This window comes from Protopterus annectens, chromosome 1.part1 (genome assembly GCF_019279795.1).
Source record: "Protopterus annectens isolate FY-2018-M chromosome 1.part1, PAN1.0, whole genome shotgun sequence".
NCBI classification, from domain to species: domain Eukaryota; kingdom Metazoa; phylum Chordata; order Ceratodontiformes; family Protopteridae; genus Protopterus; species Protopterus annectens.
In genome coordinates this window covers 292,515,179-292,532,094 of record NC_056726.1, presented here as the reverse complement: position 1 = coordinate 292,532,094, position 16,916 = coordinate 292,515,179, and the positions used below count along the sequence as shown (strand labels likewise).

Below are 16,916 nucleotides of genomic sequence, written 5' to 3'. Positions count from 1 at the left end.
AGCTCAAACATATGTATTGTTTCTTATATATTTAATAGCTCACAATATAATAGCTGTTTATGTCATTTACCACACCAGTATCACATGTGTTCAGGTTACATTTAACAGAATATAACAAGAGATATTCCTGAGCTGTCACAAGATATTTATTCCATTGTCACTTCATTATACTGGATCAGGACAACACCATGTATCTGAATAGGTTAGTATGGCTGTATTACTATAAGCTTTGCAAATATGTCTGGTACTGAAAGAGTTATAATTCCCTTTCACTGATTACAAGTAATCACCATGGATTAAGCAAAAGTGACTTTAAACTATGTTATTCCAACAAAGACTAAGTGGGGGAACATTAATCCCCATAGTATAAATACATACTGTTTCAAGGCAGAGAAAGCAGGGACATCAAGAAACAGAACCTTCTGCAGACTTCACAGGCACAGTCTTTTTTAAGCAAAACTGACCAGCTATGGCCCTCTCAGCTGCTGAGATCCAGAATGCTCGTGATGCCTGGGAAAAGTTCTATGCAAATGTTGAGGACAATGGAGCAGCCATGCTAGCCAGGTAAATGCATGATGTTTTATTCAATTTTTGTTCAACAGCAGATTAATTGTCTTTCTCTGCTGCAGTTTCCTGCTACCCATCTGTGAGACAGATTCAGATTTTAACAACAAAACAGCATCATACTTCTCAAATGGGCTGTATCATCATAATTAGTGCAGTGGGCCCAATGAGTGGGTTTGAATCTTGTGGATTCTGATACATTCTTTACTTCATTTAACTATTAGGTCTTTTTTCTGTAAGTGGACTCCTCTAGAGAGTCCTGCAAAACAGGCCTGTAAGAAAAATGTGTAAAATAATTAACCATAAAATGTCTTAAAGCATTAAAAAAAACTTTTGCTGTACTGGTGAGAGTAATATGGTCTGTAACTTCCACTAAATGGCTGACAATTTTTTCATCCCCCATCACCACTTTCCCTCCCAACAGCACAGATGTGAAAATGGATAAAAAGTCAACAATAACATTATAAGTGATTGTTTCTTCAGTTTTTGGGTGTTAACTTTATAGAAGAGAGTAAAGGATATAATGGAAACCGATGTTGTCACTTGTGTCGTTCAGTTTAGAAATTCTTGATTTTTGTACGGTTAAAATCCTGTGTTACACTCTTACATTATTCTATCTTTTATGAACAGTTCTCAAATCCATTTAATTATAATTCTGGTACAGACAAAAGTTAATACAATTAGCATTCATGTAATATATGCAATCTACTGTCTTTTAGCTACCTGTATTGGTGAGGAAACAACTTCACTTTTGAGTTGAATTTACTACTACAACAAGTGTACAACTAGAAGTGATCAGTCTGTTTAGTTTTTCTACAGAAGTGTCTGTCTTACATGTTTTAAATTACTTTCATGAAGTTATTTATTTTTTCTCTTTATTTTCAGTTGCTGATCATTTCTGAAACATTAATGATATTTAGATTTAGGTGACTTCTAGGAGTTACTTGAAAGCTAACTTTTAATTAAGCATATTACACAGCCTGATAAAAATAGCTATATTAATGTGGGTGGAGGCAGTATTTCTGAAAAGAAGAAGAAATATGTAGAAGTTTAAATAGACTGCAGATAGTATCTGGGGTGCATGCATATTATGAACATGTGTTCGGAGCAGCTTGTCTAATCCGCAGTACTGCTTTACCGCTTGTCTTTCAGAATGTTTTCAAGCTATCCAGACACCAAATCCTATTTCAAAAATTTCAAGCTGGGGTCTGCTGCTGAGATGGAGGGGTCAGCACAGGTTCGAGGCCATGGAAAGACAGTGTTGGGTGCTCTGAATAATATGGTACAACATCTGGACAGCATGGATGCCTTAAATGGAATTATCAACCCACTAGCTAAGAAACATGCTACACAGCTCAATGTGGACCTCCAGTATTTTGATGTAAGTCATAGAGAGTATTTCAGTACTCAGCATATAGCATAGAGGAAGTGCATTAGAGATGTTAGCATGATAATTTTAACTATCCAAAGTAAGTAGTGACCCACAATAGTAACCTCTGACCTCCATCCAAAGTAAAGGACACAGTGTCATGTATCCATTCAAAAAATATGATCAGAAGTGGCAAAGAAAGCCTCCTCTTAATCTCAAAACTTCAGTATGATGTAGTTCTGCGACCATTATTAAATAATAGAAAATTTTTTCGGTCATTAACTAATATGTACATTTACAAAGTCTCCCATAAATGGACTTTTTTAAACACCTCTCTTGAACCCATGGTTGAACCATTTGGCATGACAAGTGTCTTAATTCTGTTATTAACCTGAATGCTTGGAGAAGGTAGAAAGTAACAAAACTGGATGAAAAGGTAGGCAGTGGTGTCTAAAACTACAAAGTGTCTCATTTCTCCTTGAGAGTTAAAACAACCTATTCATTCCCCATTGGCTGTCCCCAGCCTCATTACCATCTATGATGAGCGTCAGGTTAAGCTGAGCTGTAATCCTCAGGCATAATGGCCACTTTCATGAAGAGAATAGACACTATTTTTGCATTTTTTATTAATGTGGGTATATATTTTGCTAATCTATAACACACATTTTGGAATACTTCTTGTGCATTGTAAATCCTTAACGCCATTTTATAAGAGTAGTAAAACATTCTAAAAAGTGGAAATTTTATCAGATTATTCACTTGCAATTAATAGCATTCACCTATGCCTCACTGTAAATGAGATTACATTATTTCACTATTCACTATAATACACATTCTAGCACACAGAATTCCATAATTCTAAACTGTATGTCTGTGTGTGTGTGTGTGTGTGTGTGTGTGTGTGTGTGTGTGTGTGTGTGTGTGTGTGTGTGTGTGTGTGTATTTATATATATATGGATCACTATCATTTTGCCGACAGTTCAAATCTCCGGAAACGATATGGCCGAGACCATATCGTCGAAGATTTGAATTGCCGTAAAAGTGATAAAAACACTGAACAACTTACCTGTACATTTTACTGCACTCCCACACCCCCTACAACTTAAATATACCAACTCCTTGATTGCACTACAGTGAGGAAAATGGCAAATCCTGGGTTCGCTCTGTATGGTGATCCCAATACACTATTGTCAGCAATTCAAATCTTCAGCAATATGGTCTCGGCCAAATCGTCTTCGGAGATTTGAACTTTCAACAATGTGATAGGGAGACATATGGAGACATATATATATATATATATATATATATATATATATCCATATATGGATTCCATACACTTGGCTGAATTTCATTTGGTCAAAAATTATTCCAGGCATTGCACTTCACTGAAAGCTCACTTGACTGAAAGCTCACTTCATCGAAGTTCATTTAGTCGAAAATGGTATATAGCCCCTGCCCACTGCAGTGCAACCCTGGAGGGAAAATATTAAATAGGGGGGATGTGGGGGCACAGCCCCCACAATGGGTGGTGTGGGGGTGTAGCTCCCCACATAATTTTAATGTATTCACTGTTATAAGAAGGTATATCCATTAGAAATGCATTGATATATATATATATATATATATATATATATATATATATATATATATATATATATATATATATATATATATATATATATATATATATATATATATATATATATATATATATATATATAGGTCCATAGGTTCATAGGTTCATACTAAGCTATCTGCCCAAGGGCATTTAAAAGCCTAGCCCATAGTTATGTCTCGCCACCCCTTTAGTTTGAATAAAAACTATGCCTATCATTTTGCTGTGCTCTGTCAAGCAGTGACACTGAAGTAATCCCTGGGGTATATCTGCAATCTCCCATCCATTGGTCAAGATTCCTCTTGAACAAGGCCAGAGAGGTGCTCTGCCTCACATGTACCGGGATTTTGTTCCACAGCATAGGGAGTCTCTGGGTGATGAATCTGTCCCTCCAGCACGTTCTATTTATAACCATGTCAAGGTTTAAGTCTCCCGCCCTTGTGGTTCTGAGGGATCTAGATTTTTTGAGGTGAAGCATATTCATCAAATCTGGGTTTGACATGGCCTTATATGTCAGGCACAGGTCACCTCTGAGCAAGCGGTATGAGACTGAATAGAGCTGGAGTTATTTCAGTCGAGCAGCATAAGACATATTTTTGAGACCCTTTATCCTTTTGGTGAGGAACTTTTGGGGCCTTTCAAGCTGCAGCAGGTGTCTGGTCAGATACATTCAACGGGCATTGTACTCAATCATAGGTCTAATAAGTGATGAGTACAGGGGGACGATGACCTCCCTTGATCTAGATGTGAATCCCTTCATGATCAGGTGGGTGATATAGAAGGTTTTCCTAACTACTTTAGCAACATGAGTGTCAAACGAAAGGCTACTGTCAACCTGGGTCCCCAGATCTCTGATGACTTTTTCTGTGCTCAGTGGATTGCCACCTATATGGTAGCTAGGGGTAACCTTGTTTTTCCCGAAGGGTATGACTATGCATTTTTGGCGTTTAACTTCAGGCCATGGCTCTGGCACCAGTTATCTGTTTCTGTGAGGCCCTTCTGGAGGATATCTGTGTCAGATGTGTTTTCGACTATGGCGCCCAGTTTGCAGTCATCTGCAAACTTTGTCAGCCATAACCCTCCTGTGTTTGCTTGTACTTCAGAAAAGTAGATGCGAACAAGAGTGGACCCAGGACTGAGCCCTGTGGGACACCACTTGTGACAGGCTTTGAGTCTGACATGGCTCCAGCAACTCTGACCCTGTGGGTTCTGTCACTTAGCCAGTTTGCAACCCATCTTGTGATGTATGGGTTTACATTCAAGCTGATGAGTTTTCGATGATACCTGAGTGGGGTATTGTGTCGAAGGCCTTTGCCAGGTCGAGGTAGGCTGTATGGACTGCCTTTCCTCATCAATGGCCTTGGTGACTGTCTCGAAAAGTCAACCAAGTTTAAGAGGCAGGATCTGCCTTTGACAAAGACAAAGTCTGCAAGTTCCCTATGTCTTTATTTATGAGTTCCATTATGATCCTCTCCATGGCTTTGCAGATAAGGCTTGTCAAGCTAATGGGCGGTAACAGGGTCTGTGGAGGCACCGCCTTATGAAGTGGGACCACAGATCCTGAGGTGAGGCTAAGATTAAACAGCTGTCCTAACTGTGGGTTTAATTCCTCGTTGAGCTCATGAAGCACACAGCCGGGGACACCATCTGGTCCCATGGATGCTGTGTTTTTTGCCTTAGTGAGGGCAGTTCTCACCTGGGCGTTGGAGATGTTTGGGAGCTACAATCCTCTGGAATAGATATCTCTCCTTTTGGGGGGAGTTTGCACTGAACCTGTCAGCCAGTATGTTGGCAATGTGTGTAGGTTCAGTAATTTTCACATCATTTTGAACTAATTCTGAGCATATCTGGGAGTTTCCTCCTAGGTTTCTAACATAGCTAAAGAAGGCCTTATGATTCTCTTTAGAGTCCTTGGCGATTTTCTCTCAAAATTTGCCTTGGATGATTTTAGGAGAGCTCTTAGTTTTAATGATCAAAGGTGTCTTACCTTTCAAGGATTTTGCTCTATCTTGTAGCTTCCTCCTTTTGTTGTAGAGCTTGTTTATGGCTGGGGTCCACCAGACTGGACGCTTGCCTTTGGTACAGAGAGTCTTAGTTTTGTTTGGGATTGCCTGATCCATGCAGTCCTGTAGGTGCTGGTAGAAGGCATTTGTAAGTGATTCAGCGGTTTGAGTAATGTTTACCACTGGCTCAGGGGCCTTAAAGGAGACCACACTAGTTTTTAGAAGTGTGAAATCGGCTTTTGAGAAGTTTTTCACTGTGGTCTTTTTGTTTCAGGTGGGGCGGGATGAGGACCTCCAGCGAGATTAGTTTATGATCTGATCTCACCAGTGAGGGGTATACTTCCGGTGTTGAACATTTTGATCCCATGTTCGTGATGATGAGATCAAGTATGTTTTCTCCTCTTGTGGGGATGGTGACTAGTTGTTCCATGGCATTTGAGTTTATGAACTCCAGGAATCTTTGGGTTAGAGTGTTCGGGCTTGAGTAGTGTTCCCAGTCTATATTAGGGTAGTTGAAGTCACCTAGTATGATGGTGTTTGGAGATACATTTATCCCCTCCAATGTTTTCAGGAAGGCCATATGTATATATATATATATATATATATATATATTTAGTAAAAACTATTAGCATAATGTGGAGGGCTGTGCCCCCCTACCCCCTTATTTAATATTCTCACTCCAGGGTTGCACTGCAGTGGGGCAGGGTCTATATTCCATTTTCAACCAAATGAACTTCGACCAAGTGAATGGAATCCATATATATATATATATATATATATATATATTTTATATATATATATATATATATATATATATATATATATATATATATATATATATATATATATATTTTATATATATATATATATATATACACACACACACACACACACACACACACACACACATACACACACATATATATGTATGTCACAATACTGAGTATTCTGTCTAAAAGTAACCACTGTCATCTTCAACAGTTTTGTTTGTTTGTTTTTTTCCATAATGACAACAGTCAAAATCCAGAAAAATAAAATCAGAGGGGTTTTAGTGAATTAAGAAAATGATAGCTGCCTTGCCTTCCTGTTTCTAACCTCTCTTGAGCCCCCATAACAAATCAAAGTCTAGCACTGTCATGTTATACTCACGTGCCTAAATTTATCACCAGTTGTTGCCACTTCCTTTTTTTTAAAGAATCATGGCACTGAAAGATTAGTAAATCACATAACTGGAAACATTCTGACAACTTTTATTTTTCTCCTGTTAGGAGTACAGTGTAACAGATATATCAAATTTTACCTACCCATGTGGATAAAATGTCCCCTATTTCAAGCATTTTCTTCATGTGCTGCTATATATAAGTTTAACCACTCTTTGGTAATCCTTAAAAATCTTAGCCCATTGTTTAGCAAAGACCTTCCTCTTGTTAGCCTATGATAAGTATAGTACCCACGAATTTTGCAGTTAAAAGTATTTTAAAAGATATGCAGATAAAAGTATTTTAAAACATAATCTGTTGAATTGTGCAAAACAGACTTTCTAGAGGAGGAAAGGGTGAGATTAAATCAAACACTTGAGGCTGTACCTCGTATCTGATTCCCTACATGTATAATGCTCTCAAGAAAGAAGCCTTCTAAAGGGCTTGAATGACATACTCAGGTAGCTTCCTTTTCTATCCATGTATCTTTAACAGCAGCATCATTTGAATTGTTATATTTGCTTATTTATTATTTATTTAATCGCTATTATTTATGAAACAGTAACAAGCATTCAGATGTGCATTTTATTGACCTATTTATGTTCCTCCTTTGTGTGTATATGTATGTGTGCATGTGTCTCTCACACACACACACACACACACACACACACACACACACACACACACACACACACACACACCCACGTCAAAAATCAAAGTCACTCAATATAACCGTCCTTTCTGACACACCAATAGAAGCAACCAACTTCTTCAAGTACCTTGGTTTATGACTGGTATAGTCACCAATATTCAATAGCCATATAGAAAAACTGAGAGAAGAAGTTAACTCACTTCTCTTTTTGGCTATGAAAATAACATCCTACCTATCCAAACCAGCCAGAGCAGGTATAGGCAAAGGAGTCCTTCTGGCCCAACTTGAATATGGACTACCCATAATAGCCACAGCCTCTAAGAAAACTCTCCACACTACAGGCCATCAAAAAAACAAAATCTGTGACTTCACTACCTTGCCCTCTAATGAACAACACTGCTTCATCCTCAGAAAAGCTAAATGACTTCCAGTCCAGCACGGAGTAGACATGCTACTAGGCTCTCTCATCTCAAAACTTCTTCAGCCTAACTCATTCCCACTGATAGCTATCAAACCAGATATTAAACAAACAATCTACAACCTCAGACATTTCTCCAAAACAGACCACTAATTTAACCCCCAAAAACCAGGCTACACTGCACCAGAAACTCTTTTTCCATCCTTGTTCATAAAATATGGGAATTCCCACCAGTTAAAGGAACTACAATCCCCATTCCCTACCTTCAGAGCTGAACTTAACAAGTTATTCCAGAACAGATCAAGCTTTACTTGCCATACAGCAGACCATATTACATAAGGGCTCTCATCCTCTAGCATTACTGTCTCAACTACTAGCACCTCTTAACTCCCCCACCATTCCCTGCCGTGACTCTCACCCACCACATTTCCACCATGATGTAAACCTGAAATATAATCATGTGTTTTTTAAAATGTGCATTTTTCTCAGAAATGTTGCTACAGCTATTAATTGCTACTGTACAGTTTTTGTTATATATTGCTTCTTTCTTTTCTGTTTTTGAGATGTGCAGGTTATTGCCTCTCTGTTTTCCTTTTTTTTCTTCTTTGTGAATAATTTCACCCAGGCAGTACCTAGAAATGATCAGTTGTGATTGGTGTACCACCTCGGTAAATAAATATAAAATAAAAAAAAAAATAAAACTAAAATTAGCATGTCTAGCGAAGGTGGAATGAACTGTTACTCATGAGGGGTATATACAAAATTTGATACACACAGTGACCAGAGCTGTGAGACAAAAATCCTTACCGTTAGGCTATTGAGCACCCACTATTTTTGTTAAAGCTACTGAGGCAGCAAATGATCAGAAGCCCATGAAGAACTAATTAAATGGGACAACTAACAATAATTATTCTCATATCAAAAACAATTAAACCTTTCCGTTCTACATTACCAAATGCTATGTAAGTTAAAAAAAATCCTAGCCAGACATTCCTACTTTGTAATTTAGCTGTTTTCAAAGTATTATCTACTCAACAACATTCTAAAAATCTGCAGTGGGAAATCATTCATGCCAAAGAAAGTCAAGGCTTTAGAAGGGTATTGTATCGTTCATAAATCCCCCCCAAAAACACACATATATATATATATATATATATATATATATATATATATATATATATATATATATATATATATATATATATATATATACACAGACACACACACACACACACACATATATATATATATATATATATGCATGCAACAAGTTTTATTAAAATAAAATGATCCATAACAATGTGCCATACCACTATAGAGAAGGAGATGTTGAGAAAAATGCAACTTCGAAGATGAATGAAAGGGTAGAGGTCTGGGTTAATATTCCAGTTTTTTATCAGATCAGAAGTAATACTTGTAAACCTGGAAGCAATATACTGATAATGGAACTACTGAAAGGAAGTGACTGGAATATTTGCCATTTAGCTAGTTGGGTTTTGACATAATGGTTAAGATGTTTATCTCACAGGCACAAGATAAAGGGTTAGATTCTCATCCCTGAAAAGGAAACCGTGTAGGCTACAAGATCTCTAAGTTTAAATGTGTTGTCTGAGTGTATTGATTTTAGTCAGGCACCAATGGCCTAACAGATAAGGCACCAGGTTCATATATTCATAAATAAGTACTAGGCTAGCTGCCCTTGCAGGCCATTTTAAGCCTAGCTAATTTTCTCAAGGTGAGAGTAAAGCCCTATATCTTTTAGCTGTGAGGTCAACACCTTAACTTTTATGCCAACACCAACCCACATTGGCCTCCTAACCCAGAGATTGTGGGTTTGAGTCCCATCTGTAATGATATAATCTTGGTGTTTGGAGTTGGCATAATAGTTAAGGTGTCTACCTCACAGACAAGATGTGCAGAGTTTGATTCTCAATAACAGGAAATTTGCTAGACTTAAAATGATCCACAAGGACAGCTAGCCTAGTTGTTGTATATTTCAGCTTTTCCCGGTTAGGGGTCGCCACAGCAGAACTCCGGTCCGCTAATGATCGGCAGTAGATTTTTATGTACTGACTTGCCAGGCCTGACGCACAACCTTCAACGAAGGTACGCCCATTCACGCATGTCTCCACACAGAAGACGCTTTAGCTGAGAATCGAACAGGACAATGTCTTACTGTGAGGCATAAACCTGTGCAACAAATGAAGTGCTGCTAATTGCCCCTGGGTACTTTTCTTTCTTTTTCTTTGCTTTTTCCTACAGGGTCTTGCATAATAAGTTCAGGTGGCAAGGTGGAGATTCAGAATACCTTGTATTTTATGACCAGTAATGTGCAGTAAGTGAGCACTGGACAATAGTTTTCAGGCATTGAAAGCTAGCCTAACTTGACAGTTTTATACTCTGTTTCCCAGCCTAGGCTGTCAACCCAAACTGGCTGCCTTAAGCTTCATTTCTGCCAGGAATAATTTTACTCTCTTACAATTTGAAATGCAAGTGCCCATGGATTTTGCTGGTCATTCCTCAGCAATCTCAGTAAATAAAGTATCCTGATCTTTTCTCCAGTAATAACCATGTTGTTATTTTTGGTCATGAATAGTGTAGTAAAAATTCAACTCAGGAGTGAACCTCAAGAGGTGAATTCCATGTTATACCTCTAAATAAATAATGCCATAGATTATAACTCCAAAGTGATCATACTGATACGAATACATGGGATGAAATTTTACCTGAGAAGAAGCTGGTGAAAAGAAGGAACTCCCAAGTATGTTTATTTTTTGAATGCAACACTGTTTGGTGTTAGATAGATGATTAAGAAATAAGTGAAAGAAATATGTTTTGCTGTCAGGATGCACAGTCTGCTATTAGCCACAGGATGTCTGAAATGTCTAATGAGACTAAAGTTACTGTCCAGTTCTGTAATTTAGGTAATGGTGACCACAAGTGCACAATTCACTCGTAATACCATTACTCTAGGGACTGCAGCAAGAAAACTATGGGATTACTTTACTGTAACAGGGGCTGCACTAATAGAACAGCAAATAAACAGGTACAGGGTGTATGATCAAATATTAAAGAAAAAAAAAACTTCTGTGGCAATTACAAATTCTAATGATATATTTGTATAGAAAATTCTAGTCATATTTTTCTACAGAAGTAACATTTTCTGCATTTAACTTTGCCTGTATTTTGTGCTTTGCCATATTTTGTCTGAACCCTCTGAACCCAAAAATAGTAAAATGGTCACTAATAAAAAACAGCAAAATTAGTTAACACTTGTATCTACAGTACTGAAGGGCTGCCCTACACTCAGTTGTGTTCTCTTTCAACAATCATCTTTTGACTGTTTGTTTTTTTCTGAGTTTTGTCAAAATTGTACTGTTCTTAGTTATTTTTCAATGGTTTTGCTGTTCATGTGAGACTGCTGTGATGACCTACAGGGAGTTTTCTCCTGTTTTAACTGTTGCATGACTGTGGTATTATTATATTTAAGTAAGGGGTACAGTGGTGTACATGGGGTGCAGGGGGGGGGGGCTTTTCCCAGGCAAAAATATTTTCTTTTGCTTTTTTGGTTATGTTTTATACTATTAATAAAAATTGATGAAATGTAACATGAGCTAGCACAGTGAAAAATACAGAAGATAGCAAAGCACTGAATGAACAAGAAAACAATTAGAGACATTAAGTTACAATGTTTCTCTGCTCCATTCAGTTTAAAACATATTTGCATCCATAGATCAACACAAGCCACTCTAATGCTATGAGCTTGTTCAAACAGCACAAATTAAAGCTGATTACACATTTTATATTTCAATGGGAATCTAAATTTATTTTATTTATTTTGTTTTTACTTACCAGGTTTGTCCAATTGGGTTTAGTCAGAAAATCCATTTCAGCAGAGTGCCTGGGCGAAAAGCTCAAACATATTGCAAACCTTTTGAAACAGACATTCAGTAACTATACAAGAACAGACATTTAGTAATATACATTAACAATTAGATTTTCATTTGCTAAATAGATTACAGTCATATGAAATAAATACAACTATTGCATCATAAAATGTACTTATTCATTAGTAGATGTTGAACACTGAGCATTTGAAGAGGTGTATTAGTGAGTTTGTCACACAGAAAAAAGATATGGTGTATAAAGCAAGTTCACAGATAATTTTATATATATATATATATATATATATATATATATATATATATATATATATATATATATATATTATTATAAAGTTTATATTAGTGGTATAAAGGTGGGAGTTGAGCAGTGTCACAAAACAATGTATATAGCTGGGACATGTTAGTAAAACTTTTCAGGTACTGGTGAAGACTGGTCATGGGGCAATAGAATTTTGAATGAAGAGAAATGGTTTGACAATATGGCAAGCTGAAGATAACAGTAACATTTTTCCTGGAGATAAACAGGAGCAAATCCACTGATTTGATAGGTGACGTTTTAGTTAAACTTGAAATGACTTTCCATTCTGAATCTGATTGGATTTCAGTTGTAGTGGGTTGTGGTTCCGTACTGCAGCTCTGCTATTCGACTATAGAGTCACCTAAATGTTGCATACATTTGCAAAATATATATGTATGTGTGTGTGTGTGTGTGTGTGTGTGTGTGTGTGTGTGTGTGTGTGTGTGTGTGTGTGTGTGTGTGTGTGTGTGTGATCTGTGGTACTATCCTGTCCACCGGTTAAACATGAAAATCTAAAATTTAACATTTCACCATTTCAAGATTTATGACATTTATTTGTCAAAGGCTTTTAACTACATGAATGTCACTGCTCAAATACCAGGATAAATGTTTTTGTACTTTTTTGTTTTCTAGGTCCTTTGTAACATTTTGCTTCAAGTCATGGAAGAGAAATGCGGTGGAAATGCCAAAGCAGCTTTTGCTAAAGTGACCAGTCTGGTGTGTAACCAAATAAGTGCTGCCTATTAGGAGGCTGGATGCTGACCCCACCCTTGTGATCTTCGAACATCTGGGGAACAATTTAGTATCTAATACTGCTTAGAAACTGGAAAGTGATCCTATCTGATCCATATTGAGTTCTGTGCATGTGCGTGCGTGTGTGTGTGTGTGCGTGCATGCGTGTGTGTGTGTGTGTGTGTGTGTGTGTGTGTGTGTGTGTGTGTGTGTGTGTGTGTGGCACGTGCGTGTGTGTGTGTGTGTGTGTGTGTGTGTGTGTGTGTGTGTGTGTGTGTGTGTGTGTGTGTGCAGACTTATCAGCACAAGTGCTTGAAAGGCTTTTGGTGTAATGGATTGCTCAGTTGAAAGGCTACAAAAACTCAAAATACAGTACAGTGTTCGACATCTAAACCACTAACCTAAACAAAATAATGTAACAACAATAAACTAAAACCGTAGAGATAATTAGAATGATAGATCTTTTGTTTGGTGTAATTTCCTCACTAGTCAACCCCCCCCCCTTTAGCTACATAATGTTTCATATTTTATTACAGACCCCTTTGCACACTGCAGCATAAAAGAAACACCTGAACCCTGGAAGGACATTCCATTTGTTTAAAATGACCACAGATTAATGCAAATGAATGCTCTGTAAAGTAATATGCCAAATGCAGGCATGTTTTAATAATATTGTGGTTACTGTAAAATAGTGATTTCTCACAAGCACTGTTTGGAAATGAATATTTATTCAGTATGTTTTTCAAAGCTAAGCATTCTAATACATTGTAAAATTGCTCAGAGCTAAACATAGTGAACTTTTTATAATTTCTTAAGGACAACTGTACGACAACATAAGTTAAATCTCCTTCAGTTTCTAGCAGAGAGCCAGAAAAGTATTCCAATACAATAATGAAGGGTATATTCTGATGTAGATGTTACAAGTCCTTAGTAACAATTTCTCAGTGAAAAATGCATCTGGGGTACAGTAAGAGAAGTAACTGATAATGAAGTTTGGCTGTGATAGAAATGCACATAACGTGTGTGTGTGTGTGTGTGTGTGTGTGTGTGTGTGTGTGTGTGTGTGTGTGTGTGTGTGTGTGTGTGTGTGTATGATGTTTATTTCTGACAGCTCTCTTGTTTACATTCAGAGAAAACACTGACAAATGGGGTGTGTGAAACAACTGACAATTATTATAAATTACTCTATGAGCTTACCTCTGTAAACACACTTTTTCTTAATAAATGCATAGTATGTAGTTGGTAACTATATTCCATGCTTGGTAATAAATGTATATGGTACTATCCAGTAAGAACTTCAATAAAATACAAACTTTGCAAAAATTTTGAATGCACAGGTTTCTTTCTACTGAAGAGCTCCAAACAAGGCACAGAAATGTACCAATGTACATAAGTTGAAGAAGATAACTAAACAAGTAAAAAGATGGCAGAGTTTCTAGTATCAAAGATCTACCTTTCTGTGGTACAAAAGATAAGAGCTTTACTTAATGTGGTGGTACACTTCAGTGACATATTCTGTGCTAAAGCTCAGGTAATTGGTAAAATACATGTCCCTACCCCTCACACTAAATAGACAGCTGGTCATGATCACCCCCTTCCTTCCTTGTTGCCTCTCTGACACCTGAGTCACTAGATTATACCCTGTACTTCTGGGGTTTGGGCAAAACTCTTGTTATACCTCATGGCCGGTGAATTGTGGAAACCTACAGAGTAGAAATTTCTTCCTTAAAGACCAAGCTCGAGTCCTGCTATAACAAGGTTGCAAAGCTTGCAACCAACAAAATCCACTACTTCCTCCACTGCATCTCCCTACAAGCACTTAACTGGCTCGAATTTCCAAAGTATCTAATTTATCTACAGTTAACCACAGCACATAAAATCATTTACAAACCCTCAGACTGTCCAGCCCTTTCATCCATTTTAACCCACTACCACCCAAATAGGCCACTTAGATCCAAAAATCAACTCCTTCTTCAAGTAGAAAAAAGAAAACTCACAGCTGGTGACATGCTTTATTCCTTTTCTGTTGCCAGACTATGGAACTCTCTCCCAATAGCTATTAGAACCTCCAGCAATATCTCTTCCTTCAAAACAACACTGCACCAGCACCTCTCCACCCTTTGGCAGTGCAGATGTCCTAATTTCCTTCCATCCGTAACCTGACTCCCACACCCCAAATCATATTGACCTCATGATTCTTTTAATAGTGACTTACTATCTATTGTTGCCTAACCACCTGTCAATAAATCAGTTTCACTCTTCCCTGCACAACCTATGCTGTGTGTGACTACTAGATTACCTTGTAAACATTGTATATGACTGCTTATCACTAAAAATGTATAACAGTAATTTTACTTAAGTATGTGCCCTTAAACTGTGTTATCTGTACACATTGCTCAAAGGTTCATGGGTGTGTACCAGGCTAATGGCCCTAGAGACTTTACAAGCCTAACCCATAGGATTACCCCAGCATTGTGCCATCCAACCTTAGTTCCTAGTGCCTCTGTCAAACAGAGCCACTGGAGTGATCCCTGGGGTGAATTTTATATTTCCCATCCACTCATCAAGGTTTCTCGAGGGCCAGTAACGTGCTCTGCTTGACATGTATGGGAAGCCTATTCCATAGCATGGGCAGTCTCTGGGTTATGAACCTGTCCCTCCAGCATGCTCTGTTGATTGTGGTAATGAGGTTGAGGTCTCCAGAGTGTGTGGTGTAGAGGGATTGGGATTTCTTTAGATGTAGCATTTCTAACAGAGCTGGGTCAGACACGGCTTTGAAAGTCAACAGAGATCACCTCAAAGTAGGCGATATGAGACAGAGAATAGGAGTTTTTTTAGTCTGTCCATATAGGACAAGTGTTTAAGGTCTAGGATCCTCTTTGTGAGGTATTTTTGTGGCCTCTCCAGTTGTTGCAGGTGTCTAGTGAGGTACATGCCAAATGGGACATTGTACATGATGATTGCCTAATGAGGGAAGAGTAGAGGAAGACAATGACCTCTTTCTTCCTGGATGCAAAACCCTTACTAATGAGATGTGCCACATAGAAGGACTTTCTGACCACAGTGGCAATGTAGTGGTCAAAAGAGAGGCTGCTGTCAACCTGTGTTCCCAGATCTCTTATAACACCTTCTGTGTACAGTGGACTACCATCAATGTGGTAATTCAGGGAAACCAGATTTTTCCTAAGGGGGATGATGACACATTTTTTGGCATTGAGCTTAAGGCCATGGTTCTGACACCAGTCATTGGTGTCATTGAGGCATTTCTGTAGGATGTCAACATCACTTGGGGAGTTAATAATAGCTCCCAACTTGCAATTGTCTGCAAACTTTGTCAGCCAGAGTCCCTTCTTGTTGGCCTGGACTACAGAGAAGTAGATACCAAACAGGAGAGGATCCAGGACTGAACCCTGTGGGACTCCACTCATGACACTTGCATATGTATATCCTTTCTACTCTATTGCTTGCTTAATATTGTTCCATTTTGCCAACACTGCTTGTATGTACTACTGATTTTGAATGTTATATACTATTATACTAACTGCCTTGTGGAGCTTTTCTCCCCCGGCCTCCATTGAAAATGGGTTCTTTCGGCCCAGTGGACTTTTCCAGTAAACAAATGCCAATCAATCAATCAATCAATCAATAAATAAATAAATTTCAGTGTTCTGCTAATAATTTAGCTACTTTTGCAAGCCTGGCATCTGCAAATTCAAGTATAACTCTAAAACCAAGTATTACGCAATATAAACCGACTTATCTGTAACTTGGAATACTAAATCTTTGGGTGATCTGTGCTACTATCGTGTTCCCTAGTTAAATGTGAAATTCCAGTACTTAACATTTCAGAATTTCAGTATTTATCACATTTATTTGCCATTTGTCATTATACAAAGACGAGCAAAAATGGTTATGAAGTTTGAGCAGTTGGGAATGGGCAAATGATTACTTGTTAAATAGGTAATCAGCACCCATTTAGTTGATGCCTGATAAAAAACAAGTATAAGAAAAGGTCTGAAGCCTTTTATTAAATGCACCACCATAGGTAAAGTGAATTGTCACCTCGATGTAGTCACTTATAAGTTCTGCATTAAAGCACTGAGCCACAGCTGATGACCATGTTCCCCATTTCATCTGTGGTTTCTGCTACTTCCTTCTCCA

At 37.8% G+C, this 16,916-nt stretch overlaps 1 protein-coding gene across 1 annotated transcript; it reads left to right on the top strand.

Annotated features, from left to right (window-relative positions):
- Positions 1-469: 469 nt before the first annotated feature.
- Positions 470-12,799, top strand: LOC122813261 (cytoglobin-1-like). The gene is made up of 3 exons (XM_044085497.1): positions 470-564; positions 1,717-1,945; positions 12,657-12,799. Exons 1-3 carry the CDS (start codon positions 470-472, stop codon positions 12,768-12,770), a joined length of 438 nt encoding a protein of 145 aa, XP_043941432.1. The 3' UTR covers positions 12,771-12,799.
- The last annotated feature ends 4,117 nt before the right edge of the window (positions 12,800-16,916 follow it).